The following is a 25,464-nucleotide window of genomic DNA, read 5'->3' as shown; positions in this document are numbered from 1 at the left end:
TGCAGCAGCTGACTGGCATTGGTTGCTCTAGTTAAATGTACAATCCACTAGTACCCCCAGGTCTTTTTCCATCTCACTTTTCCCTTGCTGCATCCCATTTAGTGTATATTGGTGATATCCATTTCTCCTACCCATGTACATAGCCTTACATTTATCCACATTGAACTTCATTTGCCATTTTTCTGCCCAGGCCGCCAGCTTGTTTAGGTCCTTTTGTAGCCGAACATTGTATTAATTGTCTTATATAATTTTGTATCATCTGCAAATATTGATATTTTACTGTGCAGTCCCTCTATCAGGTCGTTGATAAATATATTGAACAGAATTGGGACTAATACTGAGCCCTGTGGCACCCAACTAGCGGGGGTGGCCCAATCTGAGTACGAACCATTTATTACCACCCTCTGCTTTCTATCTCTAAGACAGTTCTTTACTAGAGATGAGCGAGCACCAAAATGCTCGGGTACTCGTTACTCGGGACGAAATTATCGCGATGCTCAAGGGTTCGTTTCGAGTAACGAACCCCATTGAAGTCATGTGTGAAAATCTGGGCAATTCAAGAAAGTGATGGGAACGACACAGCAACGGATAGGGCAGGCGAGGGGCTACATGTTGGGCTGCATCTCAAGTTCACAGGTCCCACTATTAAGCCACAATACCAGCAAGAGTGGACCCCCCCCCCTCCCAACAATTTTTACTTCTGAAAAGCCCTCATTAGCATGGCATACCTTAGCTAAGCACCACACTACCTACAACAAAGCACAATCACTGCCTGCATGACACTCTGCTGCCACTTCTCATGGGTTACATGCTGCCCAACCCCCCCCCCCCCCCGCACGACGCAGTGTCCACAGCGCACACCAAACTGTCCCTGCGCAGCCTTCAGCTGCCCTCATGCCACGCCACCCTCATGTCTATTTATAAGTGCGTCTGCCAGAGGAAAAGCAGGCACACACTGCAGAGGGTTGGCACGGCTAGGCAGCGACCCTCTTTAAAAGGGTTGGGGCGATAACCCACAATGCTGTACAGAAGCAATGAGAAATATAATCCTGTGCCACCGCCATCAGGAGCTGCACACGTGGGCATAGCAATGGGGAACCTATGTGCCACACACTATTCATTCTGTCAAGGTGTCTGCATGCCCCAGTCAAACCTGGCTTTTTAATTCATAGACACAGGCAGGTACAACTCCCTATTGTGAAGTCCCTGTGGACCCACAGCATGGGTGGGTGCCAGGAAGCCACCAGCGGTACATAAAAATATCCCATTGCATTGCCCAACACAGCTGAGGTAGTAATGTCGTGCTTAATGCAGGTGGGCTTCGGCCCACACTGCATGCCCCAGTCAGACTGATAATATGTACCTTAACAGTAACCACGTTGGTGGTAATGTGATGGTGACTGCGGACCTAGTAGCGCGGTTTTATTTTGTTGGTTTTCGGAATGTGGCCAGGATTAAGTGGGCTGTGGCGGGGGATGTTTTTGAGGCACTACGTGTCCTCTCCACGTGTCCGTGGTTATATGCACCTTAACAGTAACAGCGTTGGTGGGAAATGGCCTCGCCGCCATCATGTCTTTGGGAAGCCTCTGTTTCCACACCCCAGAGACATACCATTAGCAGCGGTATAGGCAGAGCCTATAATTAGTAACATTTCAGCCGTAGCATTAGGAGAGGCCCCACTAACATATCACTAGCAGCATTATAGGGGGAGCACAGTATTAGTTCCATTTCAGTAATAGTAGCACTCAAGAGAGGCCCCAGTAACAATTCCGAAGCAGCAGTATAGTGGGAGCGCAGTCTTCGTTCCATTTCAGTAGCTGCAGTATAGACAAGGCCCAAGTTACATTTATGTAGCTAAAGTGTAGGCCAACCCCACACACCTTTCTGTACCATGAGTGCAGGCGAAGAACATAGAAATTGCTATGATTACACTGTAGGTGAGTGCCCAAAAAAATTGGTGTACCAACAGTACTAATGTACCTCAGTAAAAATTGGCCATGCCCAGCCAAGATGGCAGGTGAAACCCATTAATCGCTTTGGTTAATGTGCCTTAAGTGGTAACTAGGCCTGGAGGCAGCCCAGTTTAACGAAAAATTGTTTCAAGTTAAAGTTCCAACACTTTTAAGAGCATTGAAACGTATAAAAAATTTTTAGAAAAATTATATGAGTGAGCCTTGTGGCCCTAAGAAAAATTGCACGTTCAGCGTGATTACGTGAGGTTTCAGGAGGAGGAGCAGGAGGAGGAGGAGGAATATTATACACAGATTGATGAAGCAGAAATGTCCCCGTTTTGGATGGTGAGAGAGAACGATGCTTCCATCCGGGGGTGCAGCCTACGTATTGCTTAGGTATCGCTGCTGTCCGCTGGTGGAGAAGAGAAGTCTGGGGAAATCCAGGCTTTGTTCATCTTGATGAGTGTTAGCCTGTCAGCACTGTCGGTTGACAGGCGGGTACGCTTATCTGTGATGATTCCCCCAGCCGCACTAAACACCCTCTCTGACAGGACGCTAGCCGCAGGACAAGCAAGCACCTCCAGGGCATACAGCGCTAGTTCAGGCCACGTGTCCAGCTTCGACACCCAGTAGTTGTAGGTGGCAGAGGCGTCACGGAGGACGGTCGTGCGATCGGCTACGTACTCCCTCACCATCCTTTTACAGTGATCCCGCCGACTCAGCCTTGACTGGGGAGCGGTGACACAGTCTTGCTGGGGAGCCATAAAGCTGTCCTGGCCCTTAAAGACTGTTGCACTGCCTGTGCTGTACATGCTGCTCGATCTCCGCACCTCCCCTGCTACCTGGCCCTCGGAACTGCGCCTTCTGCCACTAGCGCTGTCGGGTGGGAATTTTACCATCAGCTTGTCCGCCAGGGTCCTGTGGTATAGCAACACTCTCGAACCCCTTTCCTCTTCGGGAATGAGAGTGGGAAGGTTCTCCTTATAGCGTGGGTCGAGCAGTGTGTACACCCAGTAATCCGTAGTGGCCAGAATGCGTGTAACGCGAGGGTCACGAGAAAGGCATCCTAACATGAAGTCAGCCATGTGTGCCAGGGTACCTGTACGCAACACATGGCTGTCCGCACTAGGAAGATCACTTTCAGGATCCTCCTCCTCCTCCTCCTCCTCAGGCCATACACACTGAAATGATGACAGGCAAGCAGCATGGGTACCGTCAGCAGTGGGCCAAGCTGTCTCTTCCCCCTCCTCCTCATCCTTCTCATGCTCCTCCTCCTCCTCCTGAACGCACTGAGATATAGACAGGAGGGTGCTCTGACTATCCAGCGACATACTGTCTTCCCCCGGCTCTGTTTCCGAGCGCAAAGCGGCTGCCTTTATGCTTTGCAGGGAACTTCTCAAGATGCATAGCAGAGGAATGGTGACGCTAATGATTGCAGCATCGCCGCTGACCACCTGGGTAGACTGCTCAAAGTTTCGAAGGACCTGGCAGATGTCTGCCAACCAGGCCCACTCTTCTGAAAATAATTGAGGAGGCTGACTCCCACTGCACCGCCCATGTTGGAGTTGGTATTCCACTATAGCTCTACGCTGCTCATAGAGCCTGGCCAACATGTGGAGCGTAGAGTTCCACCGTGTGGGCACGTCGCACAGCAGTCGGTGCACTGGCAGATTAAACCGATGTTGCAGTGTCCGCAGGGTGGCAGCGTCCGTGTGGGACTTGCGGAAATGTGCGCAGAGCCGGCGCACCTTTACGAGCAGGTCTGACAAGCGTGGGTAGCTTTTCAGAAAGCGCTGAACCACCAAATTAAAGGGGTGGTCTCGCGAAACCAAGTGGGGTTATACACTTCCGTATGGCCATATTAATGCACTTTGTAATGTACATTGTGCATTAAATATGAGCCATACAGAAGTTATTCCACTTACCTGCTCCGTTGCTAGCGTCCTCGTCTCCATGGTTCCGTCTAAATTCGCCGGCAGCTTGCTTTTTTAGACGCGCTTGCGCAGTCCGGTCTTCTCCATTCAGCACGAGCCGCTTCAGTGTGCTCCCCGCTACAGCTCTTCTGCGCATGCGCAGACGAGCTGTCACTGCTCGGGAGCGCGCTGGAGCGGCCATTCTGCACCATCCTCTGTTAGAGGAAGGTGCAGAAACTGGAGCTGCCCAGCGGAGAAGCCCAGCCCAGCCCAGCAGCCCCGAGAAGCCTCCCAGGTAAGTGATGGGTCGGGGGGGGCTGCCGCTGCGCCGGGGGGGGCTGTCGCTGCGCCGGGGGGGGCTGTCGCTGCGCCGGGGGGGGGCTGCCGCTGCGCCGGGCTGCGCCGGGGGGGCTGTCGCTGCGATGGGGGGGCTGTCGCTAGGCCGGGGGGGCTGTCGCTGCGATGGGGGGGCTGTCGCTAGGCCGGGGGGGCTGTCGCTGCGATGGGGGAACTAGCGCTAGGCCGGGGGGGGCTGTCGCTAGGCCGGGGGGGCTGTCGCTGCGATGTGGGGGGGGGGGCTGCCGCTGCGCCGGGCTGTCGCTAGGCCGGGGGGGGCTGCCGCTAGGCCGGGGGCACTAGCGCTGGGCTCCGGAACCTAGCGCTGGGCTCCGGGGCCTTCACCTGGGCTGAGGGTCTAGCGCTGGGGAGCCGGGGGCTAGCGCCGCTTACCTGCTGCCTGGCGGTGGGCGTCTGGTCGGCGGCTGCGGGGCGTCTGGTCGGCGGCTGCGATGCGTCCGGTTGCCATGGAGACACAGCTGGCGGCGTCTCGGGAGCGCGCACGTCGGGCTGCAGCGAGCGACGGGGAAAGAGCCGGCGGCCATTTTGAGGAAACTTATATAAGTTGCTGAAACGCTGGAACGGTAAGTACGAACCAGCTAGAAATGTCATTTACAGGGGGGCTTAGTAATGTATGTTTAATGGGGGGGACTGGGCAAAAAAAAAAATTGACTGCTTCCTCGAGACATCTCCTTTAAAGATGTGGGCCAGGCATGGCACGTGCGTGAGGCTGCCGAGCTGCAGAGCCGCCACCAGGTTACGGCCGTTGTCACACACGACCATGCCCGGTTGGAGGCTCAGCGGCGAAAGCCAGCGGTCGGTCTGCTCTGTCAGACCCTGCAGCAGTTTGTGGGCCGTGTGCCTCTTCTCTCCTAAGCTGAGTAGTTTCAGCACGGCCTGCTGACGCTTGCCCACCGCTGTGCTGCCACGACGCGCGACACCGACTGCTGGCGACGCGCTGCTGCTGACACATCTTGATTGCGAGACAGAGGTTGCGTTGGAGAAGGAGGAGGAGGAGGGTGGTTTAGTGGAGGAAGCATACACCGCCGCTGATACCACCACCGAGCTGGGGCCCGCATTTCTGGGGGTGGGTAGGACGTGAGCGGTCCCAGGCTCTGACTCTGTCCCAGCCTCCACTAAATTCACCCAATGTGCCGTCAGGGAGATGTAGTGGCCCTGCCTGCCTGTGCTTGTCCACATGTCCGTTGTTAAGTGGACCTTGGCAGTAACCGCGTTGGTGAGGGCGCGTACAATGTTGCGGGAGACGTGGTCATGCAGGGCTGGGACGGCACATCGGGAAAAGTAGTGGCGACTGGGAACTGAGTAGTGCGGGGCCGCCGCCGCCATCATACTTTTGAAGGACTCCGTTTCCACAACCCTATACGGCAGCATCTCAAGGCTGATAAATTTGGCTATGTGGACGGTTAACGCTTGAGCGTGCGGGTGCGTGGCGGCGTACTTGCGCTTGCGCTCAAACACTTGCGCTAGCGACGGCTGGACGGTGCGGTGCGAGACATTGCTGGATTGGGCCGAGGACAGCGGAGGTGAGGGTGTGGGTGCAGGCCAGGAGACGGTAGTGCCTGTGTCCTCAGAGCGGGGTTGGATCTCAGTGGCAGGTTGGGGCACAGGGGGAGAGGCAGCGGTGCAAACCGGAGGCGGTGAACGGCCTTCGTCCCACCTTGTGGGGTGCTTGGCCATCATATGTCTGCGCATGCTGGTGGTGGTGAGGCTGTTGGTGGTGGCTCCCCGGCTGATCTTGGCGCGACAAAGGTTGCACACCACTGTTCGTTGGTCGTCAGGCGTCTCTGTGAAAAACTTCCAGACCTTAGAGCACCTTGGCCTCTGCAGGGTGGCATGGCGCGAGGGTGCGCTTTGGGAAACAGTTGGTGGATTATTCGGTCTGGCCCTGCCTCTACCCCTGGCCACCGCACTGCCTCTTGCAACCTGCCCTGCTGCTGCCCTTGCCTCCCCCTCTGAAGACCTGTCCTGAGTAGGCGTTGCAAACCAGGTGGGGTCAGTCACCTCATCGTCCTGCTGCTCTTCCTCCGAATCCTCTGTGCGCTCCTCCCTCGGACTTACTGCCCTTACTACTACCTCACCGATAGACAACTGTGTCTCATCGTCATCGTCCTCCTCACCCACTGAAAGGTCTTGAGACAGTTGCCGGAAGTCCCCAGCCTCATCCCCCGGACCCCGGGAACTTTCCAATGGTTGGGCATCGGTCACGACAAACTCCTCCAGTGGGAGAGGAACCACTGCTGCCCAATCTGAGCAGGGGCCCGAGAACAGTTCCTGGGAGTCTTCCCACTCCTGAGCATGTGTCATTGTAGTGGAGTGAGGAGGCTGGGAGGAAGGAGGAGCAGCAGACAGAGGATTCGGATTTGCAGCAGTGGACGGCGCAGAACTGTGGGTGGACGATAGGTTGCTCGAAGCACTTTCTGCCATCCACGACAGGACCTGCTCACACTGCTCATTTTCTAATAACGGTCTCCCGCGTGGACCCATTAATTGGGCGATGAATGTGGGGACGCCAGAAACGTGCCTCTCTCCTAATCGCGCAGCAGTTGGCTGCAATACACCTTGATCAGGAGTTCGGCCTGTGCCCACACCCTCACTTGGCCCTCCGCGTCCTCGGTCGCGTCCACGTCCTCTAGGCCTACCCCTACCCCTCAGCATGCTGTATTACCAGTGATTTGATTTCCCAGGCAGGAAATAAGTTGGCGCAAGCCTGCAGGCCAAATATACTTTTTTACCTTTTTTTAAAAGGAAAGGCCCACTGCGTCTATTCAATGAATAATAAGTTTAATAACTGTGTTGTGCCCCTGCAAATGTGTCACAGAACTTTAGTGTTGCAGAGTTAATAACTACAGCTGAGCAAGGAATTTCACAGGCAGGAAAGAAAGTGGCGCAAGGCTGCTGTAAAACGTAGCTGGTTGCGTCTGATTTTTTTACGTTCTCCACGCAGCACACACGTACCCAGAGCCCCGAGGACTGTCAGAGGCAGGCCAAATATACTTTTTTCCCTTTTTTTTTAAAAGGAAAGGCCCACTGCGTCTATTCAATGAATAATAAGTTTAATAACTGTGTTGTGCCCCTGCAAATGTGTCACAGAACTTTAGTGTTGCAGAGTTATTAACTACAGCTGAGCAAGGAATTTCACAGGCAGGAAAGAAAGTGGCGCAAGCCTGCTGTTAAACGTAGCTGGCTGCGTATGAATTTTTTACTATCTCCACCCACCACACACGTACACAGAACACTGAGGACTGACAGAGGCAGGGCACATAGAATTTTTCCCTTTTTTTTAAAAAGAAAAGGCCCACTGACTATATTCAATCAGATAAGAAATCTGTTCCACAGAAATGGGAGTTATCTTTAATTGAACTTATCACCCTTGTGAGATTTGCAGGTTTCGTTTTCCCATATTATATCTGGATAATTAAAGTCCCCCATGATAATTACTTTTTGCGCTTTGACACCTCTTCTATCTGCCTTCAGTTTCTTCTGTTGCTTTTGGTGGTCTATAGAAAACCCCTATCAGTATTTTATTTTTTTTGTTCTCCATGTATTTCTACCCACAGAGATTCCACGTGTTCATCTCCTGGCCCAATAGCCTCCCGTAGCTTTGGCATTAAGTATGATTTAACGTACAGACATACCCCTCTCCCTTTCTGTTCACCACGGTCTCTTCTGAAGAGATTGTAACCCTGTAAATTCGCCGCCCGATCGCACTTTTCATCAAGCCATGTTTCCGTTATTCCGACTACATCATAGTTTTCATCGGTCATTCTTGCTTCAAGCTCACCCACTTTGCTGATCAGACTTCTTGCATTCGTGGTCATACAATTTATACAGTTTATACAGTTTTTGTGTTCTTTAAATTAGTTTTGTTGCTAATGGTACTATTGGCTGTTCTGTCAGTTCTAACTGTACTAACCCTACCCCCTGCTCAACCCCCATTCCCATTACTTAGACCCAGGTCGCTATCGACACTGTCTATTCCCCCTGTTTATCTTTTTGCCCTCTCCCCAGTCCCTTGTTTAAACACGCCTCCAGCCTACTAGTCATCTTCTTCCCCGGCAGAGCTGCACCCTTCCCATTGAAATGCAGCCCGTCCCTTATGTTAGAGCCTATAGCCGAGAGCAAAGTCAGCCCAGTTCTCAGGAACCTTAACCCCTCCTTCTTACATTTAAAGGGGTGGTCTCGCGAAACCAAGTGGGGTTATACACTTCCGTATGGCCATATTAATGCACTTTGTAATGTACATTGTGCATTAAATATGAGCCATACAGAAGTTATTCCACTTACCTGCTCCGTTGCTAGCGTCCCCGTCTCCATGGTTCCGTCTAAATTCGCTGGCAGCTTGCTTTTTTAGACGCGCTTGCGCAGTCCGGTCTTCTCCATTCAGCACGAGCCGCTTCAGTGTGCTCCCCGCTACAGCTCTTCTGCGCATGCGCAGACGAGCTGTCACTGCTCGGGAGCGCGCTGAAGCGGCCATTCTGCACCATCCTCTGTTAGAGGAAGGTGCAGAAACTGGAGCTGCCCAGCGGAGAAGACCAGCCCAGCCCAGCCCAGCAGCCCCGAGAAGCCTCCCAGGTAAGTGATGGGTCGGGGGGGGCTGCCGCTGCGCCGGGCTGCGCCGGGCTGCGCCGGGCTGCGCCGGGGGGGGGGGCTGCCGCTGCGCCGGGGGAGCTAGCGCTAGGCCGGGGGGGCTGTCGCTAGGCCGGGGGGGCTGTCGCTGCGATGGGGGGGGCTGTCGCTAGGCCGGGGGGGTTGTCGCTGCGATGGGGGGGGCTGTCGCTAGGCCAGGGGGGCTGTCGCTAGGCCGGGGGAGCTAGCGCTAGGCCGGGGGGGGCTGTCGCTAGGCCGGGGGGGCTGTCGCTAGGCCGGGGGAGCTGTCGCTAGGCCGGGGGAGCTGTCGCTAGGCCGGGGGGGCTGTCGCTAGGCCGGGGGAGCTGTCGCTAGGCCGGGGGGGCTGTCGCTAGGCCGGGGGGGCTGTCGCTGCGATGGGGGGGGCTGTCGCTGCGATGGGGGGGGGCTGTCGCTGCGCCGGGGGAGCTAGCGCTGGGGAGCCGGGGGCTAGCGCCGGTTACCTGCTGTCTGGTCGGCGGCTGCGGGGCGTCTGGTCGGCGGCTGCGATGCGTCCGGTTGCCATGGAGACACAGCTGGCGGCGTCTCGGGAGCGCGCACGTCGGGCTGCAGCGAGCGACTGGGAAAGAGCCGGCGGCCATCTTGAGGAAACTTTTATAACTTGCTGAAACGCTGGAACGGTAAGTACGAACCAGCTAGAAATGTCATTTACAGGGGGGCTTAGTAATGTGTGTTTAATGGGGGGGACTGGGCAAAAAAAAAAATTAACTGCTTCCTCGAGACATCTCCTTTAAGTAAAAAAGGAAACAAATGAATAGGGGCTCACCTCAGCAGCAGTGCCTCCGGTATAGGGGGAAAAAAATATCTGCTTCCCAGCGAGAGCTCCGTCCGCAGATGGCCGTTGACAATCGGCTAAACTTCATGAGAGGAACTGTAGCTATGAAGGAGGGCTTCAACCATTAAATATAGTAACTTTATTGATTAAAACGCATACATCTAACAGGTAAACGCTGAATGCGTTTCGGCCAAACAGTGGCCTTTGTCAACAGCTGTTGACAAAGGCCACTGTCTGGCCAAAACGCATTCAGCATTTGCCTGTTAGATGTATGCGTTTATTTTAATGGTTATTATTTTTAATGGTTGAAGCCCTCCTCCATATCTACGGTTCCTCCTTCTTACACCAACTCCAGAACCACTAAAGTCAGAAGAGTGCAGTTACTAGCAGCATTACTCGATTCCAAACCTTGTGGCAGGACTTAAATCATGCACCAGCCATCCAGGAAGCTGAACACGTTCCAAATATAGGATCCAATAATGTGTAAAGACGGCTGCCGTCTTTACACATTATTAACTCCAGAGCCACTTGTTTACCTCCCTAAGATTCTGTTGCCTTCCTAGTGTGGCTTTAGGTGCAAGTAGTATCTCCGAGAAAACCACCCTGGAGGTCCTCGCCCTAAGCTTGGATCCTAGGTCCCTGAAATCATTTTTGTGGGCCCTCCATGGACCTCTAATTTGTTCATTGGTGCCAACATGCACCATGACTGCTGGATCCTCACCAGCCCCTCCCAGTAATCTGTAAATCCGATCCACAATGTGTTGAAATCGAGCGCCAGGAAGACAACACACCGTTCGACGATCCCGTTCTTTATGGCAGATTGCCCTGTCTATCCCCTTTATAATTGAGTCCCCCACCACTAGGACCTGTCTAGTCTGTCCTGCGCTCCCTGTCACCATCTCACTGGAGCAGTCATCTCCCTGGCATTCATGTTGTGCTGCAGCAGTGCTGGCTCTGTAATGGCTTCAGACGACTGTATATCGGCCGAGTATTCATGCCGGCAGATATACGGCATCTCTCTCTGCAGGGGGAGGAGGCTGGAAGAGCCAGGAGCTCTGAGCTCCCGCCCCCTCTCTGCCTCCTCTCCACCCCCCACATGAGTCTCCTACCCTCAGACCCAGGGTTAGAAGAGATCCCTCAGGGACGTGCTGGGGCCACCCTACCTGGGTATAACCTGGAGGATTATGGATTACTCTTTGGAATGTCCATCTTCCTAACATTAGGTAGGGCAATATGTTCCTAAGTGTTTATCTCAAGTTTCCGGGATGAAAGTGGAGATCATGCTAACCATGGGACTATGTGACATGATGAAACCATCCCAGAAGGAGAGATTTGTGCGAGAAGTAATAATATCATTTTACTCCTTCTTGTGCTATTCTGTGTCTTCCTGTATCGTGCAAGTTTAAATTTGTCTGGACATCACAAAGTTAGATCTCCTACCGACCACCACCAGATAAGAGGAAACAATTAACCCTTTTTTCTTAAAGAGTGAATGGCAGCTGCGCCCCCATCCCCAAGGAGGGGGGTAGGTGAAAGATGAGCTAGTGCACTGGACTTTTTAGTATATAGCATATATAGAGTTACATATATTAGTCTGTTTGGTAAAAAGATGATAATTAGTTATATTGGATTCCACAATGCGAATCTGCTCGTTTGCAGGCGGCCTTAGAGGAACAAAGCAGTTCAGCCGATTACACAAATGCTGTGGGACATGTAATTCTTTGAGCAGCTTGAACACTTAAAATTAATTTGGAACAACAAGAATATACATATAGCGCTCAGTTTTGCTAACATAGCACCTTATATGTACATGAACATTCACCGATAATCCAGCTGCGGGGAACGCAATCCATAGCGTTGCTATGAAAAGTGTGGCCCTCCCTGTACACGAGCGGAGAATCATAGCATGCTGCGAATTGCTGCAATTATTTGCAGATGGCCTATCTGTCAGATAGGCTGACCATGGAGATCAGTCAGCCGGCTCCTGCTCCTGGGCAATGGCTCCCGCTGCGGAGGTCCGATGTGGGAAACTGCAACGCCCGTGGCCAGGCAGCCTAAGAGTGGAGAATGGACTTACCTGGCATGTCCGCGTTCCAGTGTGTGAACAGAACGTTTTGCCTGTTGGCCCATTTAAAAGTGTTCTTCTCCTCCGTATCCGAGAGCCCCGTCCAGAAATACTTCTCTGGCCTGAGCCCAATCAGACTTGTCATATAGGCCTGTTCAAACCTGCAGAGAGATTCCAATATTGCAATATATGAGGTTTATGTTTAGTTTCAGATAAAAAGAACTAAACAGCTTTATAGTGTGAAATATATTAACCGATGCAAATGACTGAACGGAGAAAGAGCAAGAAATTGTAGGGGCAGATCTCTTAAGATTCGATTGTCCTATACTGCTGTAAAGCAGATAGTTGAAGTAAAGTATGCCAAACATATTAAAACACTCATGACTCTAAATATATTTTGCACAGTTAGGACGGCCTCAAATTCAAAAAAGGAAATTCATTCTGGCTTTAGGCTTATGGGGGTTATTCAGGCTTTAAAAGTTGATGGCCTATTATCAGTACAGGCCACTACCTGATCAATGTGGGCCCACCACCCAGGATCCCCAATAGCACTCATGTGATGATTGCAGTCTCTTCAATGTTTGTATCGGAGGATAGTGGTGGTTCTGAGTACTGCAGTCTTGTCCTCCACCATCAATTGTCAAAAAGAAAGCATTACAAATCTTTAATCCACGCCACTATGTTATCCTCAGGCCAGTTTCACACGGCCGAGAATCTTGCACGAGATCTGTGCGTTGCAAGACGTATAAATCCTGCACAAATATGAACGCTATTCTTTTGAATGCAGTCGTATACATGAGCGATCTCCTATCGGTTTGTGTTTTTCGGAACACATCGCCCATTGTTTTCAATAGGACTATGTGACCGTGAGTGCGATGCGAGGTTTCCCATTGATAACAATGGCAAACACATGCCAGTCCTCTAACACGGCTGAAGCTGCAATGGTGGATCGCTGCTTTAAAATGAAGTGATGGGACTCTTTTTTTGACAGAAAAAGTCTCAAAAAATTGGCATAAAAACACATGCTGGCGAATGCGATATCGGGCCAATATCGCGCTCCCCTGTAGGTAGCCTCAGGGTGTGCTTGTTACTCGAGCGAACACCATGTGGTCCTCCAGTAAATTTCATCTCCCCTCCCCGCATGTTTAGTGCCATTTTTTAGCCACTAAACATGCAGGGAAGGCTTTACCACTTCCTGTTGTGACGTACCAGCCCTCTGCACGTCTATAGCAGTGACTGGCTGGCCGGATCAGGTGACCGCCGAGTATTAAAGCTATGGTCACCCGTGGCTCGCCTCAGACGCATGCTGCATGAGCTTAGGGAAAGAACTGCTGCAATAGGGAAAGCATTAGTGTAAGGATTAGGTTGCGGTTAGGTAAGAACCCAACAGTCCTTTTTAGGACTACTACTCCTCTCATTGTGGGCATCAGCGTTTTGGCTGGCTGGGACCAGTAGTGCGCACAACTTTTTTTTCAAGCATCCCAGCTGTATTCTGCCCACTGTAATCGGTTTTATGCAGTGTACTGCCAAGGGTGTACATAGGAAGTAACAGAACTCCTATCATTTCTCTTTTTTTAGTTTTTTTGGGTCTCAAAGCGTACGCTGTATACCTGTGTGTTGGTGCTGTGAATCTACACTATCTAACAACAGTATACACACTAGAAAAAGGTTTTGGCCCTGCTGAGAGCGTACGCTATATACCAGTCTCTGGAGGCTGTGAATTTGCGCTACCTACCAACTGTATACACTGTTTTAAATTTTTCTGGGCCTGCTCAGAGCGTAATCTATATACCAGTGTATGGGGGCTGTAAATTTGCGCTATCTACCAATAGTATACACACTAGAAAAATCTTTCTGGGCCTGCTGACAGCGTACTCTATATACCACTGTCTGGGTGGTGGGAATCTCTGCTATGTAACAACAGTATACACTGTTTATTGTGTCTATTTTGGCCTATAAGCGTACACAAAATAACTAGCATTTTGCGTAGCATTTACTCCAAGTGCTTTATTCAACATGATGAAGACTAGGGGTAAGGGTCGAGGTTGAGGACGTGGACATGGACATCCAAATGAGGGGGTGCACAGAGGCCGAGGTCCTGGGTGGGGTGAAACAGTGCCTGCTGCTAAGGGATTAGGAGAGCGCCGCGTATCTCGACTCCCCAGCTTCATGTCACATTTTGCAGGTCCGCGTGGTAGGCCATTATTAAAACAACAACAGTGCGATCAAGTGCTGACGTGGATAGCGGATAACGCGTCCAGCACTTTATCCAACACCCAGTCTACCACGCAGCCCACTCACGCGATCCAAGGGACTGCACCTCTGAATTCTCAGGCTGCTCCTCCTTTCTCCCAGCCTGCTCACTCCAGGAAAAGGAGCAGTTCCAAACAGGCACACTCCCAAGAACTCTTCTCGGGTCCCTGCCCTGAGTCAGAAAAAAATGTTTCATCAGCCACGTGAGGAGTTTGTCCTGACCAATGCCCAAAATTTGGACTTAGGGTGATGAGGGTGGGGTCTTCCAAGTAGTGTCTCAAGAGGTATTTGTGAATGATGAGGATGAGACACAGTTGTCTGTCAGTGAGGTTGTTGTTAGAGCAGTAAGTCTGAGGAAGGAGCAGGCTGAGGAGTCAGAGGAAGAGCTGGTGGATGATGAAGTGACTGACCCCACCTGGGTTGCTAAGTCTACTGAAGGCAGGGTTTCAGAGGGGGAGGAAACTGCTGCAGCATACCAGGTTAGAAGAGGCAGTGGGGTGGGCAGGGGGAGAAGCAGGGCCACAGCAAATACTCCCCCAACTGTTCCCCACAGCACCTCCTCATGGCAAGCTCCCGTGCAGAGGGCTAGGTGTTTTAAAGTCTGGAGGTTTTTCAATGAGAGCGCGGATGACTGACAGTGGTGTGCAACCTCTACTTCACCAAGATCAGCAGGGGAGCCACCACTACCAGCCTGACCACCACCAGCATGCGCGCACTTATGATGGCTAAGCACCCGACAACGTGGAATGGAGGCCATTCACTGCCTGCGGGTCACACCACTGCCTCTTCCCCCTGTGTTGCATCCGGTCACTGACATCCAATCCCCCTTCCAGGATGCTGGCATGAGCGTATCCCGTCCTGCACCCACACCCTCACCTCCACGTTCCTCCACTGCCTCCACCAATGTGTTCCAGTGCAGCATTCAGTTGTCGATGACCCAAGCATTGGAACGCAAGCGGAAATATGCAGTCACCCACCCGCATGCACAATCTTTAAACTTGCATATTTCAAAACTACTCTGCCTGGAGATCCTGCCATATATGCTAGTAGAAAGAGAGGCTTTCCGCAACCTTATGGCGGCAGCGGTCCCTCGGTACTAGGTCCCCAGTCGCCACTATTTTTCCCGCTGCGCCGTCCCCGCCCTACAGCAGCACGTCTCACGGAACATAAACCGTGCCCTCACCAACGCGGTTACTGGGAAGGTCCACTTAACCACCGACATATGGACAAGTGCTGGCAGGTAGGGACACTACATCTCCCTGACAGCACATTGGGGTAACCTTGTGGAGGCTGGGACTGAGTCTGACCCTGGCTCTGCTCACATGCTACCCACACCAAGGATTGCAGGTCCTACCTCAGTGAAGGTTTCTCTGGCTTATTATGCCACCTCCTCAAAACACCCTCTCTCCTCCTCCACCCCCTCCACCCCTCAATTATCAAGTGTGAGCACGCCGCCTGCAGTCAGTAGCTCGAGGCGCTGCAGCACTGCCGTGGGGAAGCGCCAGCAGGCCATGCTAAAACTACTCAGTTTGGGAGACAAGAGGCACACTGCCCAAGAGCTGTTACAGGGTTTGACAGAGCAGACCGATCTGTGGCTTTCGCCGCTGAGCCTCCAACCAGGCATGGTCGTGTGTGACAATGGGCATAACCTGGTGGCGGCTCTGCAGCTTGTCAGACTAACACATGTGGCATGACTATCCCACATGTTCAATCTGGTGGTTCAGCACTTTCTTAAAAACTACCCCAATTTGTCTGACCTGCTCAGCAAGGTGCGTCGCGTCTGCGCACATTTCATAAAGTCCACCACAGATGCTGCCACCCTCAGGACACTGCAACATCGCTTCCAGCTGCCAGTGCACCGACTGCTGTGCGATGTGCCTACACACAGTAATTCAACGTTGCACCTGTTGGCTAGGCTTTACGAGCAGCGTAGAGCCATTGTTGAAAACCAGCTGCAACATGGCCATCGGAGTGGTAGTCAGCCTTCTGCAGTTCTTCACAGAGGAGTGGGCATGGATGTCTGATATCTGTCAGGTCTTAGGAAACTTTGAGGAGTCTACACAAATGGTGAGCATCGATGCGGCCATTATCAGTGTAACCATCCCGCTGCTTTGCCTGCTGTGAATGTCGCTGCTAAGCATTAATGATGACGCTTTGCGGATGGAACAGGAGATGGGAGATGACAATACACCGCTTGATAGCCAGACAACCCTCACGTCTGTTTCTCAGCGCGTGTTGGAGGAGGAGGAGGGGGAAGAGACTGCTGCCCACACTGCAGAGGGTACCCATGCTACTTCCTTCATATCTGTTCAGCATGTATGGGCTGAAGAGGAGGAAGACATTGAGAGTCATGCTGCTAGTGAGGACAGCGATGTGTACTGGGACTCTGGCACACATAGCTAGCTTTATGTTAAGCTGCCTTTCCTGTGACCCTCACTTTAGACGCATTCTGGCCAACCAGGATTACTGGGTGTTCACCCTTCTCAACCCACAGTATTAGGACAACCTTTCCACTTTCATTCCCGAAAAGGAAAGGGGTATGAGAGTAATGCAATACTACAAGGCCCTGGTGGAAAAGCTGATGCTAAAGTTCCCATCTGACAATGCTAGGGGTAGAGGACGTACTTTAGTGGGCCAACTAGCAGGGGAGATGCGAGAAACAGGCAGCATGTTCAGTGCAGGCAGGAGAACACTCTCCAAGGTCTTTGCCAGTTTTATGCCTCCCCAGCCAGACTGTGCCACCACTCCCTAGTCTAGGCTGAGTAGGAGGGAGCACTGTAAAAAGATGGTGAGGGAGTACATAGCCAACCATACCAACGTCCTCTATGATCCCTCAGCTCCATACAACTATTGGGTGTCAAAGCTGGACACGTGGCCCGAACTTGCGCTGTACGCCTTGGAGGTGCTGGCCTGACCAGCCGCTAGTGTGTTATCAGAGAGGGTGTTTAGTGCTGCTGCCTAGATTTCCCCTGACTTCTCTTCTCTACCAGTGGAAAGCAGCGGAACATAAAGATTCTTTAAGCTGGAACAGGAGAACTATGCATCCTTTATCACCCCAGGGAGAAGTAGCTTGGTCTATCCTTCTCTGATCTTCCTCCTCCTAAACCAGCATGTCAGCACACGGAACCAACAAGTCTTCAGAGGACCAAAAGGCTCTGTAAAAACTAATTTTTTGAAGGGTTTCACCTGCACTCTGGGTAAACCAATTTTTCAGGGGTACACATGTACTCTTGGTACACAAAATTTTCAGACCTTCACCTATACTCTAAGCAAACAATTTTTTTGCAGGCTTCGCCTATACTCTTTGTAAAGACAATTTTAAGCTGTTCGCCTATACTCTTGGTACACCAATTTTTCAGGGGTTTGCCTATACTCTTGGTACACACGTTTCTGGGGTTTGCCTATACTCTTGATACACAAATGTTTCAGGAGTTCTCCTATACTCTTGGTACACAAAGGTTTACCAGCGTGGGGTTTAGCTATCTGACACATACACAGAACGAATTGTCCTGCTTTGGCCACTCACATTTCTTCATGGTTTATGCTGTCCTTGTAGCGATCAGAGGAACCGTTACTGATTTAATGAGACTTTCACAGGTTCACTGTATACCTGTAGTGGCAACTTTTGCGACACCTCCTGCTTCAAACCAATCTTTTGTTTTAGAATGGGTTGTTGAATAGTGCTGATGCTTTGAAGTACTAGCATCCGAGTCCGCTTTATGGCCACGTTGGTGGCTCCTGAGAACTTTGTGACGGAGGTGACACAGGATTGGAATAATTTGAAGCCAACAGTCCTTTCTAGGAGTACAACTCCTCTCATTGTGTGCATCATCAATTTGGCAGCCTTGGACCAGTAGTGCGCACAAAGCATTCACAAGCATCCGGGCTGTATACTGCATACTGTTACCACTTCTATACAGTATACTGCTACTGGTGTACACAGACTATATAGCAACTAACAAAACTCCTCTCATTTTTCTTTTTTTAGTTGTCTGTGTCTGAAAGCATTTGCATAATAGGCCTAACGGTTATATAGTGCAGAACGATAGGAAACACAAGACTGTACACATTTTACACTATCTATTTTTGGCTTAAAGCGTATGCAAAATACCTTGCAGTTTGCATAGCATTTTGACACCGTGCTTTATACAGCATGATGAAGACTAGGGGTAAGGGTCGAGGATGAGGACGTGGACTTGGGCGCCTGAATGAGGGTGTGGGCAGAGGCCAACGTCCTGGGCTAAGTGCAGCTGTGCCAGATTTGGCCACTCCAATTTCTTCATGGTTTATGCTGTCCTTGAAGCGATCAAAGAAAGCATAACTGATTTAATGAGACTTTAACAGTTGCACTGTAGACCTGTGGTGGCATCTTTTGTGACAGCTCCTGCTTAAAAGAAATCTTTTGTTTTAGAATGTTTTTCTAAATTGTGCAGATGGTTAGAAGTGCTAGCATAAAGCGGACTCAGATGGCCATGTGGCTCCTGACAAATTTGTGACATGGTAGCATGGGCATTGGAATTCTGATCAGCACTGTATAACAAGACAGATCATTGCACACTGTCTGTTTTTGGATGTAGGCTGACGTAAAATACCCTGAGTAGTAAACAGCCGGATTGGTTTAGGCTTCATAAACGCACACATCCCTGGGGGGTCAGCGCTGGTCGGTGTGGAGAATCTGCTCCATATCTGCTGCCCAGCGTGGGGTCCTGCTTTGGCCACTCAAATTTATACATGGATCACCCGGTCCTCGTAGCGATCAAAGGAAGCGTAACTGATTTCATAAGACATTGACAGTTTCACTGTAGACCTGTGGTGGCAACTTTTGCGACACCTCCTGCTTCAAACCAATCTTTGGTTTTAGAATTAGAGATGAGCGAACGTACTCGTCCGAGCTTGATACTCGTTCGAGTATTAGCGTGTTCGAGATGCTCGTTACTCGAGACGAGTACCACGCGATGTTCGAGTTACTTTCACTTTCATCTCTGAGACGTTAGCACGCTTTTCTGGCCAATAGAAAGACAGGGAAGGCATTACAACTTCCCCCTGCGACGTTCAAGCTCTATACCACCCCCCTGCAGTGAGTGGCTGGCGAGATCAGGTGTCACCCGAGTATATATATCGGCCCCTCCCGCGGCTCGCCACAGATGCATTCTGACAGAGATCAGGGACAGTGCTGCTGGTGCCGGAGCTGCTATAGGGAGAGAGTTAGGAGTTATTTTAGGCTTCAAGAACCCCAACGGTCCTTCTTAGGGCCACATCTAACCGTGTGCAGTAGTGTGGAGGCTGCTTTTTGCAGTGTTGCACATTTTGGTTTTTTTGTATATCGGCCGTGCAGAGCATTGCGTCCTGCAGTAATTTTACATTGTCCAGGGCCAGTAGTGGTGAGGCAGGGACAGAAGACATATTTAGTGTATGTAGGCAGTGGGCCTTTACAAAAACATTTGGGAAAAAAAATCTATTTGGGCTGCCTGTGACCGTCCTCAGTGTACTGGGTCTCTGCTGGGGGTAGTTGTCCTAATTCATATGCAGACAGCTAAGTGTTACAGCAGGCTTGCGCAAAATTCTTTCCTGCCTCTGTGTTGCCTCTTACATCACCGCTGTATTCCTGTCCACAAGTGTACTGGGTCTCTGCTGGGGGTAGTTATCCTAATTCATACGCAGCCAGCTAAGTGTTACAGCAGGCTTGCACAAAATTCTTTCCTGCCTCTGTGTTGCCTCTTACATCACCGCTGTATTCCTGTCCACAAGTGTACTGGGTCTCTGCTGGGGGTAGTTGTCCTAATTCATATGCAGCCAGCTAAATGTTACAGCAGGCTTGCGCAAAATTCTTTCCTGCTTCTGCTGTGCGTTCCGTAAGCGAAGTCAGCCTCCAACCACAGGCCAATAAGCGGCACATTTAATTACAGCGTTCTGTTTCTGCACTACTGGTAATACAGCATGCTGAGGGGTAGGGGTAGGCCTAGAGGACGTGGACGCGGGCGAGGACGCGGAGGCCCAAGTCAGGGTGTGGGCACAGGCCGAGCCAGTGCGATGGCCAGGGGCAGAGGCAGGGCCAGACCGAATAATCCACCGTTTCCCAAAGCGCCCCCTCACACCATGCCACCCTGCAGAGGCCAAGGTGCTCTAAGGTGTGGCAGTTTTTCACAGAGACGCCTGACGACCGACGAACAGTGGTGTGCAACCTTTGTCGCGCCAAGATCAGCTGGGGAGCCACCACCACCAGCATGCGCAGGCATATGATGGCCAAGCACCCCACAAGGTGGGACGAAGGCCGTTCACCGCCTCCGGTTTGCACCACTGCCTCTCCCCCTGTGCCCCAACCTGCCACTGAGATCCAACCCCCCTCTGAGGACACAAGCACGAGTGCCTACCGGCCTGCACCCATACCCTCACCTCCGCTGTCCTCGGCCCCATCCAGCAATGTCTCTCAGCGCAGCGTCCAGACGTCGCTAGTGCTAGTGTTTGAGCGCAAGCGCAAGTACGCCGCCACGCACCCGCACGCTCAAGCGTTAAACGTGCACATAGACAAATTGATCAGCCTGGAGATGCTGCCGTATAGGCTTGTGGAAACGGAGGCTTTCAAAAGCATGATGGCGGCGGCGGCCCCGCGCTACTCGGTTCCCAGTCGCCACTACTTTTCCCGATGTGCTGTCCCGTCCCTGCACGACCACGTCTCCCACAAGATTGTACGCGCTCTCACCAACGCGGTTACTGCCAAGGTCCACTTAACAATGGACACGTGGACAAGCACAGGGAGGGCCACTATATCTCCCTGACGGCACATTGGGTGAATTTAGTGGAGGCTGGGACAGAGTCAGAGCCTGGGACCGCTCACGTCCTACCCACCCCCAGAATTGCGGGCGGTGTATGCATCCTCCACTAAACCACCCTCCTCCTCCTCCTCCTCCTCCTCCTCCAACGCAACCTCTGTCTCGCAATCAAGATGTGTCAGCAGCAGCAGCACGTCGCCAGCAGTCGGTGTCACGCGGCATGGCAGCACAGTGGTGGGCTAGCGTCTGCAGGCCGTGCTGAAACTACTCAGCTTAGGAGAGAAGAGGCACATGGCCCACGAACTGCTGCAGGGTCTGACAGAGCAGACCGACCGCTGGCTTTCGCCGCTGAGCCCCCAACCGGGCATGGTCGTGTGTGACATTGGCCGTAACCTGGTGGCGGCTCTGCAGCCTCACGCACGTGCCATGCCTGGCCCATGTCTTTAATTTTGTGGTTCAGCGCTTTCTGAAATGCTACCCACACTTGTCATACCTGCTCGGAAACGTGCGCCGGGTCAGCGCACATTTCTGCAAGTCCAAGACGGACGCTGCCACCCTGCGGACCCTGCAACATCGGTTTAATCTGCCAGTGCACCGACTGCTGTGCGACGTGCCCACACGGTGGAACTCGACGCTCCACATGTTGACCAGGCTCTATGAGCAGCGTAGAGCTATAGTGGAATACCAACTTCAACATGGGCGGCGCAGTGGGAGTCAGCCTCCTCAATTATTTTCAGAAGAGTGGGCCTGGTTGGCAGACATCTGCCAGGTCCTTCGAAACTTTGAGCAGTCTACCCAGGTGGTCAGCGGCGATGCTGCAATCATTAGCATCACCATTCCTCTGCTATGCCTCTTGAGAAGTTCCCTGCAAAGCATAAAGGCAGACGCTTTGCGCTTGGAAATGGAGGCGGGGGAAGACAGTATGTCGCTGGATAGTCAGAGCACCCTCATGTCTATATCTCAGCGCGCTGAGGAGGAGGGGGAGGAGCATGAGGAGGAGGGGGAAGAGACAGCTTGGCCCACTGCTGAGGGTACCCATGCTGCTTGCCTGTCATCCTTTCAGCGTGTATGGCTGGAGGAGGAGGAGGAGAAGGAGGAGGAGGAGGATCCTGAAAGTGATCTTCCTAGTGAGGACAGCCATGTGTTGCGTACAGGTACCCTGGCACACATGGCTGACTTCATGTTAGGATGCCTTTCTCGAGACCCTCGCGTTACACGCATTCTGGCCACTACGGATTACTGGGTGTACACACTGCTCTACCCACGGTATAAGGAGAACCTTTCCACTCTCATACCCGAAGAGGAAAGGGGTTCGAGAGTGATGCTATACCACAGGACCCTGGCGGACAAACTGATGGTAACATTCCCATCCGACAGCGCTAGTGGCAGAAGGTGCAGTTCCGAGGGCCAGGTAGCAGGGGAGGCGCAGAGATCAGGCAGCATGTACAGCGCAGGCAGGGGAACATTCTCCAAGGCCTTTGCCAGCTTTATGGCTCCCCAGCAAGACTGTGTCACCGCTCCCCAGTCAAGGCTGAGTTGGCGGGAGCACTGTAAAAGGATGGTGAGGGAGTACGTAGCCGATCGCACGACCATCCTCGGTGACGCCTCTGCCCCCTACAACTACTGGGTGTCGAAGCTGGACACGTGGCCTGAACTCGCGCTGTATGCCCTGGAGGTGCTTGCTTGTCCTGCGGCTAGCGTCTTGTCGGAGAGGGTGTTTAGTGCGGCTGGGGGAATTATCACGGATAAGCGTACCCGCCTGTCAACCAACAGTGCCGACAGGCTTACACTCATCAAGATGAACAAAGCCTGGATTTCACCAGACTTCTCTTCTCCACCAGCGGACAGCAGCGATACCTAAGCAATACGTAGGCTGCACCCGCGGATGGAAGCATCGTTCTCTATCACCATCAAAAACGGGGACCTTTTAGCTTCATCAATCTGTGTATTATATTCATCCTCCTCCTCCTGAAACCTCACGTAATCACGCCGAACGGGCACACAAGGCTCAGTCATATAATTTTTGTAAACAATTTTTATACCTTTCAATGCTCATTAAAGCGTTGAAACTTTCACCTGAACCAATTTTTATTTTAACTGGGCTGCCTCCAGGCCTAGTTACCAATTAAGCCACATTAACCAAAGCGATTAATGGGTTTCACCTGTCCTCTTGGTTGGGCATGGGCAATTTTTCTGAGGTACATTAGTACTGTTGGTACACCAATTTTTTGGGGCCCTCGCCTACAGTGTAATCCAATTAATTTTTTGCCCACCTGCATTAAAGCTGACATTACATCAGCTGTGATGGGCAATGCAATGGGATATATTTATGTACCGCCGGTGGCTTCCTGGCACCCTCCCATGCTGTGGGTCCACAGGGAGTTGTAACTGCATGTGTCTACTTCTAAAGAACCCCAGTCTGACTGGGGCATGCAGTGTGGGCCGAAGCCCACCTGCATTTAATCGGACATAACCTCAGCTGTGATGGGCACTGCAATGGGATACATTTATGCACAGCCGGTGGGTTCCAGGGAGCCACCCATGCTGTGGGTGCACACAGAATTCCCATTGCGGAGTTGTACCTGCCTGTGACTATTTATAAAAAACCGCAGTCTGACTGGGGCATGCAGACACCTTGACAGAATGAATAGTGTGTGGCACATAGGTTCCCCATTGCTATGCCCACGTTTGCAGCTCCTGATGGCGGTGGCACGGGATTATATTTCTGATTGCTTCTGTACAGCATTGTGGGCTATCGCCACGACCCCTTTTAAAGAGGGTCGCTGCCTAGCCGTGCCAACCCTCTGCAGTGTGTGCCTGCGGTTCCTCGTCATGGCAGACACACTTATAAATAGACATGAGGGTGGTGTGGCATGAGGGCAGCTGAAGGCTGCGCAGGGACACTTTGGTGTGCGCTGTGAACACTGGGTCGTGCGGGGGGGTTGGGCAGCATGTTACCCAGGAGAAGTGGCAGCGGAGTGTCATGCAGGCAGTGATTGTGCTTTGTTGGAGGTAGTGTGGTGCTTAGCTAAGGTATACATTGCTAGTGAGGGCTTTTCAGAAGTAAAAGTTGTTGGGAGGGGGGGGCCCACTCTTGCTGCTATTGTGGCTTAATAGTGGGACCTGAGAACTTGAGATACAGCCCAACATGTAGCCCCTCGCCTGCCCTATCCATTGCTGTGTCGTTCCCATCACTTTCTTGAATTGCCCCGATTTTCACAAATGGAAAGCTTAGTGAGCATCGGCGATATACAAAAATGCTCGAGTCGCCCATTGACTTCAATGGGGTTCGTTACTCGAAACGAACCCTCGAGCATCGCGAAAATTTCGTCCCGACTAACGAGCACCCGAGCATTTTGGTCCTCGCTCATCTCTATTTAGAATGCATTGCAGAATTGTGGAGATGTGTAGAATTACTAGCATCTGAGTCCGCTTTATGGCCACGTTTGTGGCTCATGAAATTTTGTGACGGAGGTGGCAGGGGAATGGAATTATGATTGTACATTAATTTATCAGCAATTCTCATCAGCATTGTAGGATATCACCCACAATTTCAAAGAGGGTCGCTGCCAGGCCCTGCCAACCCTCTGCAGTGTGTATCTTCGGTTTCTCCTCATCTAAGACGCACTTATAAATAGATATGAGGGTGGTGTGGCTATCAAGCGACCGTGTGGCATGAGGACAGCTGAACGCTGCACTGGGAAAAATTTGAGTACGCTGTGGACGCAGCCTCGTGCGAGGGATTGGACTGCCATGCCAGCATGTAAAAGCAGAAGAGGCAGTGGTGTCACCCGCAGGCAGTGATTTCGCTTTGTTGCACCTAGTGTGGTGCTTAGCTAAAATGTGCCAGTGCGTGTGCCTTGCTGATTATGGTCTGTTCAAAGTAAATTGTTAGAGGGGTGACCCCCAGGCTCTTGCCCACAATTTGGCTTAATGGTGTAACCTGGGAGCCTCAGATGCATCCATGCATGCTGCCTCTGCCATTCCTTATCTGTTTCTGTGGTGTTTCCATGACTTTCTGATGTTTTCCGGTGATTTACACAACATCTGCTATGCGGAGCATGGGTCACCTTGAAAAATGCTTGAGTCTCCCATTGACTTCAATGGGGTTCGTTACTCAAAACGAGCTCTCGAGCATTACGAAAAGTTCGACTCGAGCAACGAGCACTCGAGCATTTTGGTGTTCGCCCATCTCTAATTAACATGCTATGAAAAAAAATGTATAATGACAGAATAGCTGCCCTCAATTCATAGTAAATATCACTTTACTTGGAGCATAACAAGCCCCCTCCTTACTACATGGCTATGAGTAATGACCAAAGATAATTGTTGGCCAGCTTACATGTTATATGTAGAAATACTAGTTTTTATCACTCACCTTCTTCCTTGGTCTCTCACAACTCACAGCATCTCCCACTCACAAGGATGGCAATACTCTATATCTAGTCTTCCTCTGTCTCTGCTCCCCACTTCACTAATTCCCGTCGTCCACTCTTGGACCATAACCTCCTCTCTTTCTCTGTCAAGCTTCCTAGTATCTCCCCAGACCCTCCTACCTACCATACATACAGGAACCTTCAGGTCGTTCACACCCAAAACTTTGCAGAGTCCCTACAGTCTTCTCTGCCTCTATCTCTCTCCTCTCCTGCCCCAACCTGGCTGCCGCTCATTACAACACCACTCTCACACATGCCTTGGATGAAGCGACTCCCACCGTGACACAAGGGACCTGATGCAGACCGTGACAACCCTG

The 25,464-nt window shown here is 51.7% G+C and overlaps 1 protein-coding gene across 1 annotated transcript in view; it reads right to left on the bottom strand.

The window, feature by feature from the left end:
* LOC136586617 (macrophage mannose receptor 1-like) overlaps window positions 1-25,464 on the bottom strand; it is a 300,895-nt gene that overhangs the window by 215,601 nt on the left and 59,830 nt on the right. The window contains exon 10 of the mRNA XM_066584760.1: window positions 11,701-11,849. Coding sequence (XP_066440857.1) covers window positions 11,701-11,849 — 149 coding nt within the window. The remainder of the gene's footprint in view (window positions 1-11,700; window positions 11,850-25,464) is intronic.

Source organism: Eleutherodactylus coqui, chromosome 12 (genome assembly GCF_035609145.1).
Source record: "Eleutherodactylus coqui strain aEleCoq1 chromosome 12, aEleCoq1.hap1, whole genome shotgun sequence".
Lineage (NCBI taxonomy): Eukaryota > Metazoa > Chordata > Amphibia > Anura > Eleutherodactylidae > Eleutherodactylus > Eleutherodactylus coqui.
This window is presented reverse-complemented; position numbering and strand designations above follow the sequence as displayed.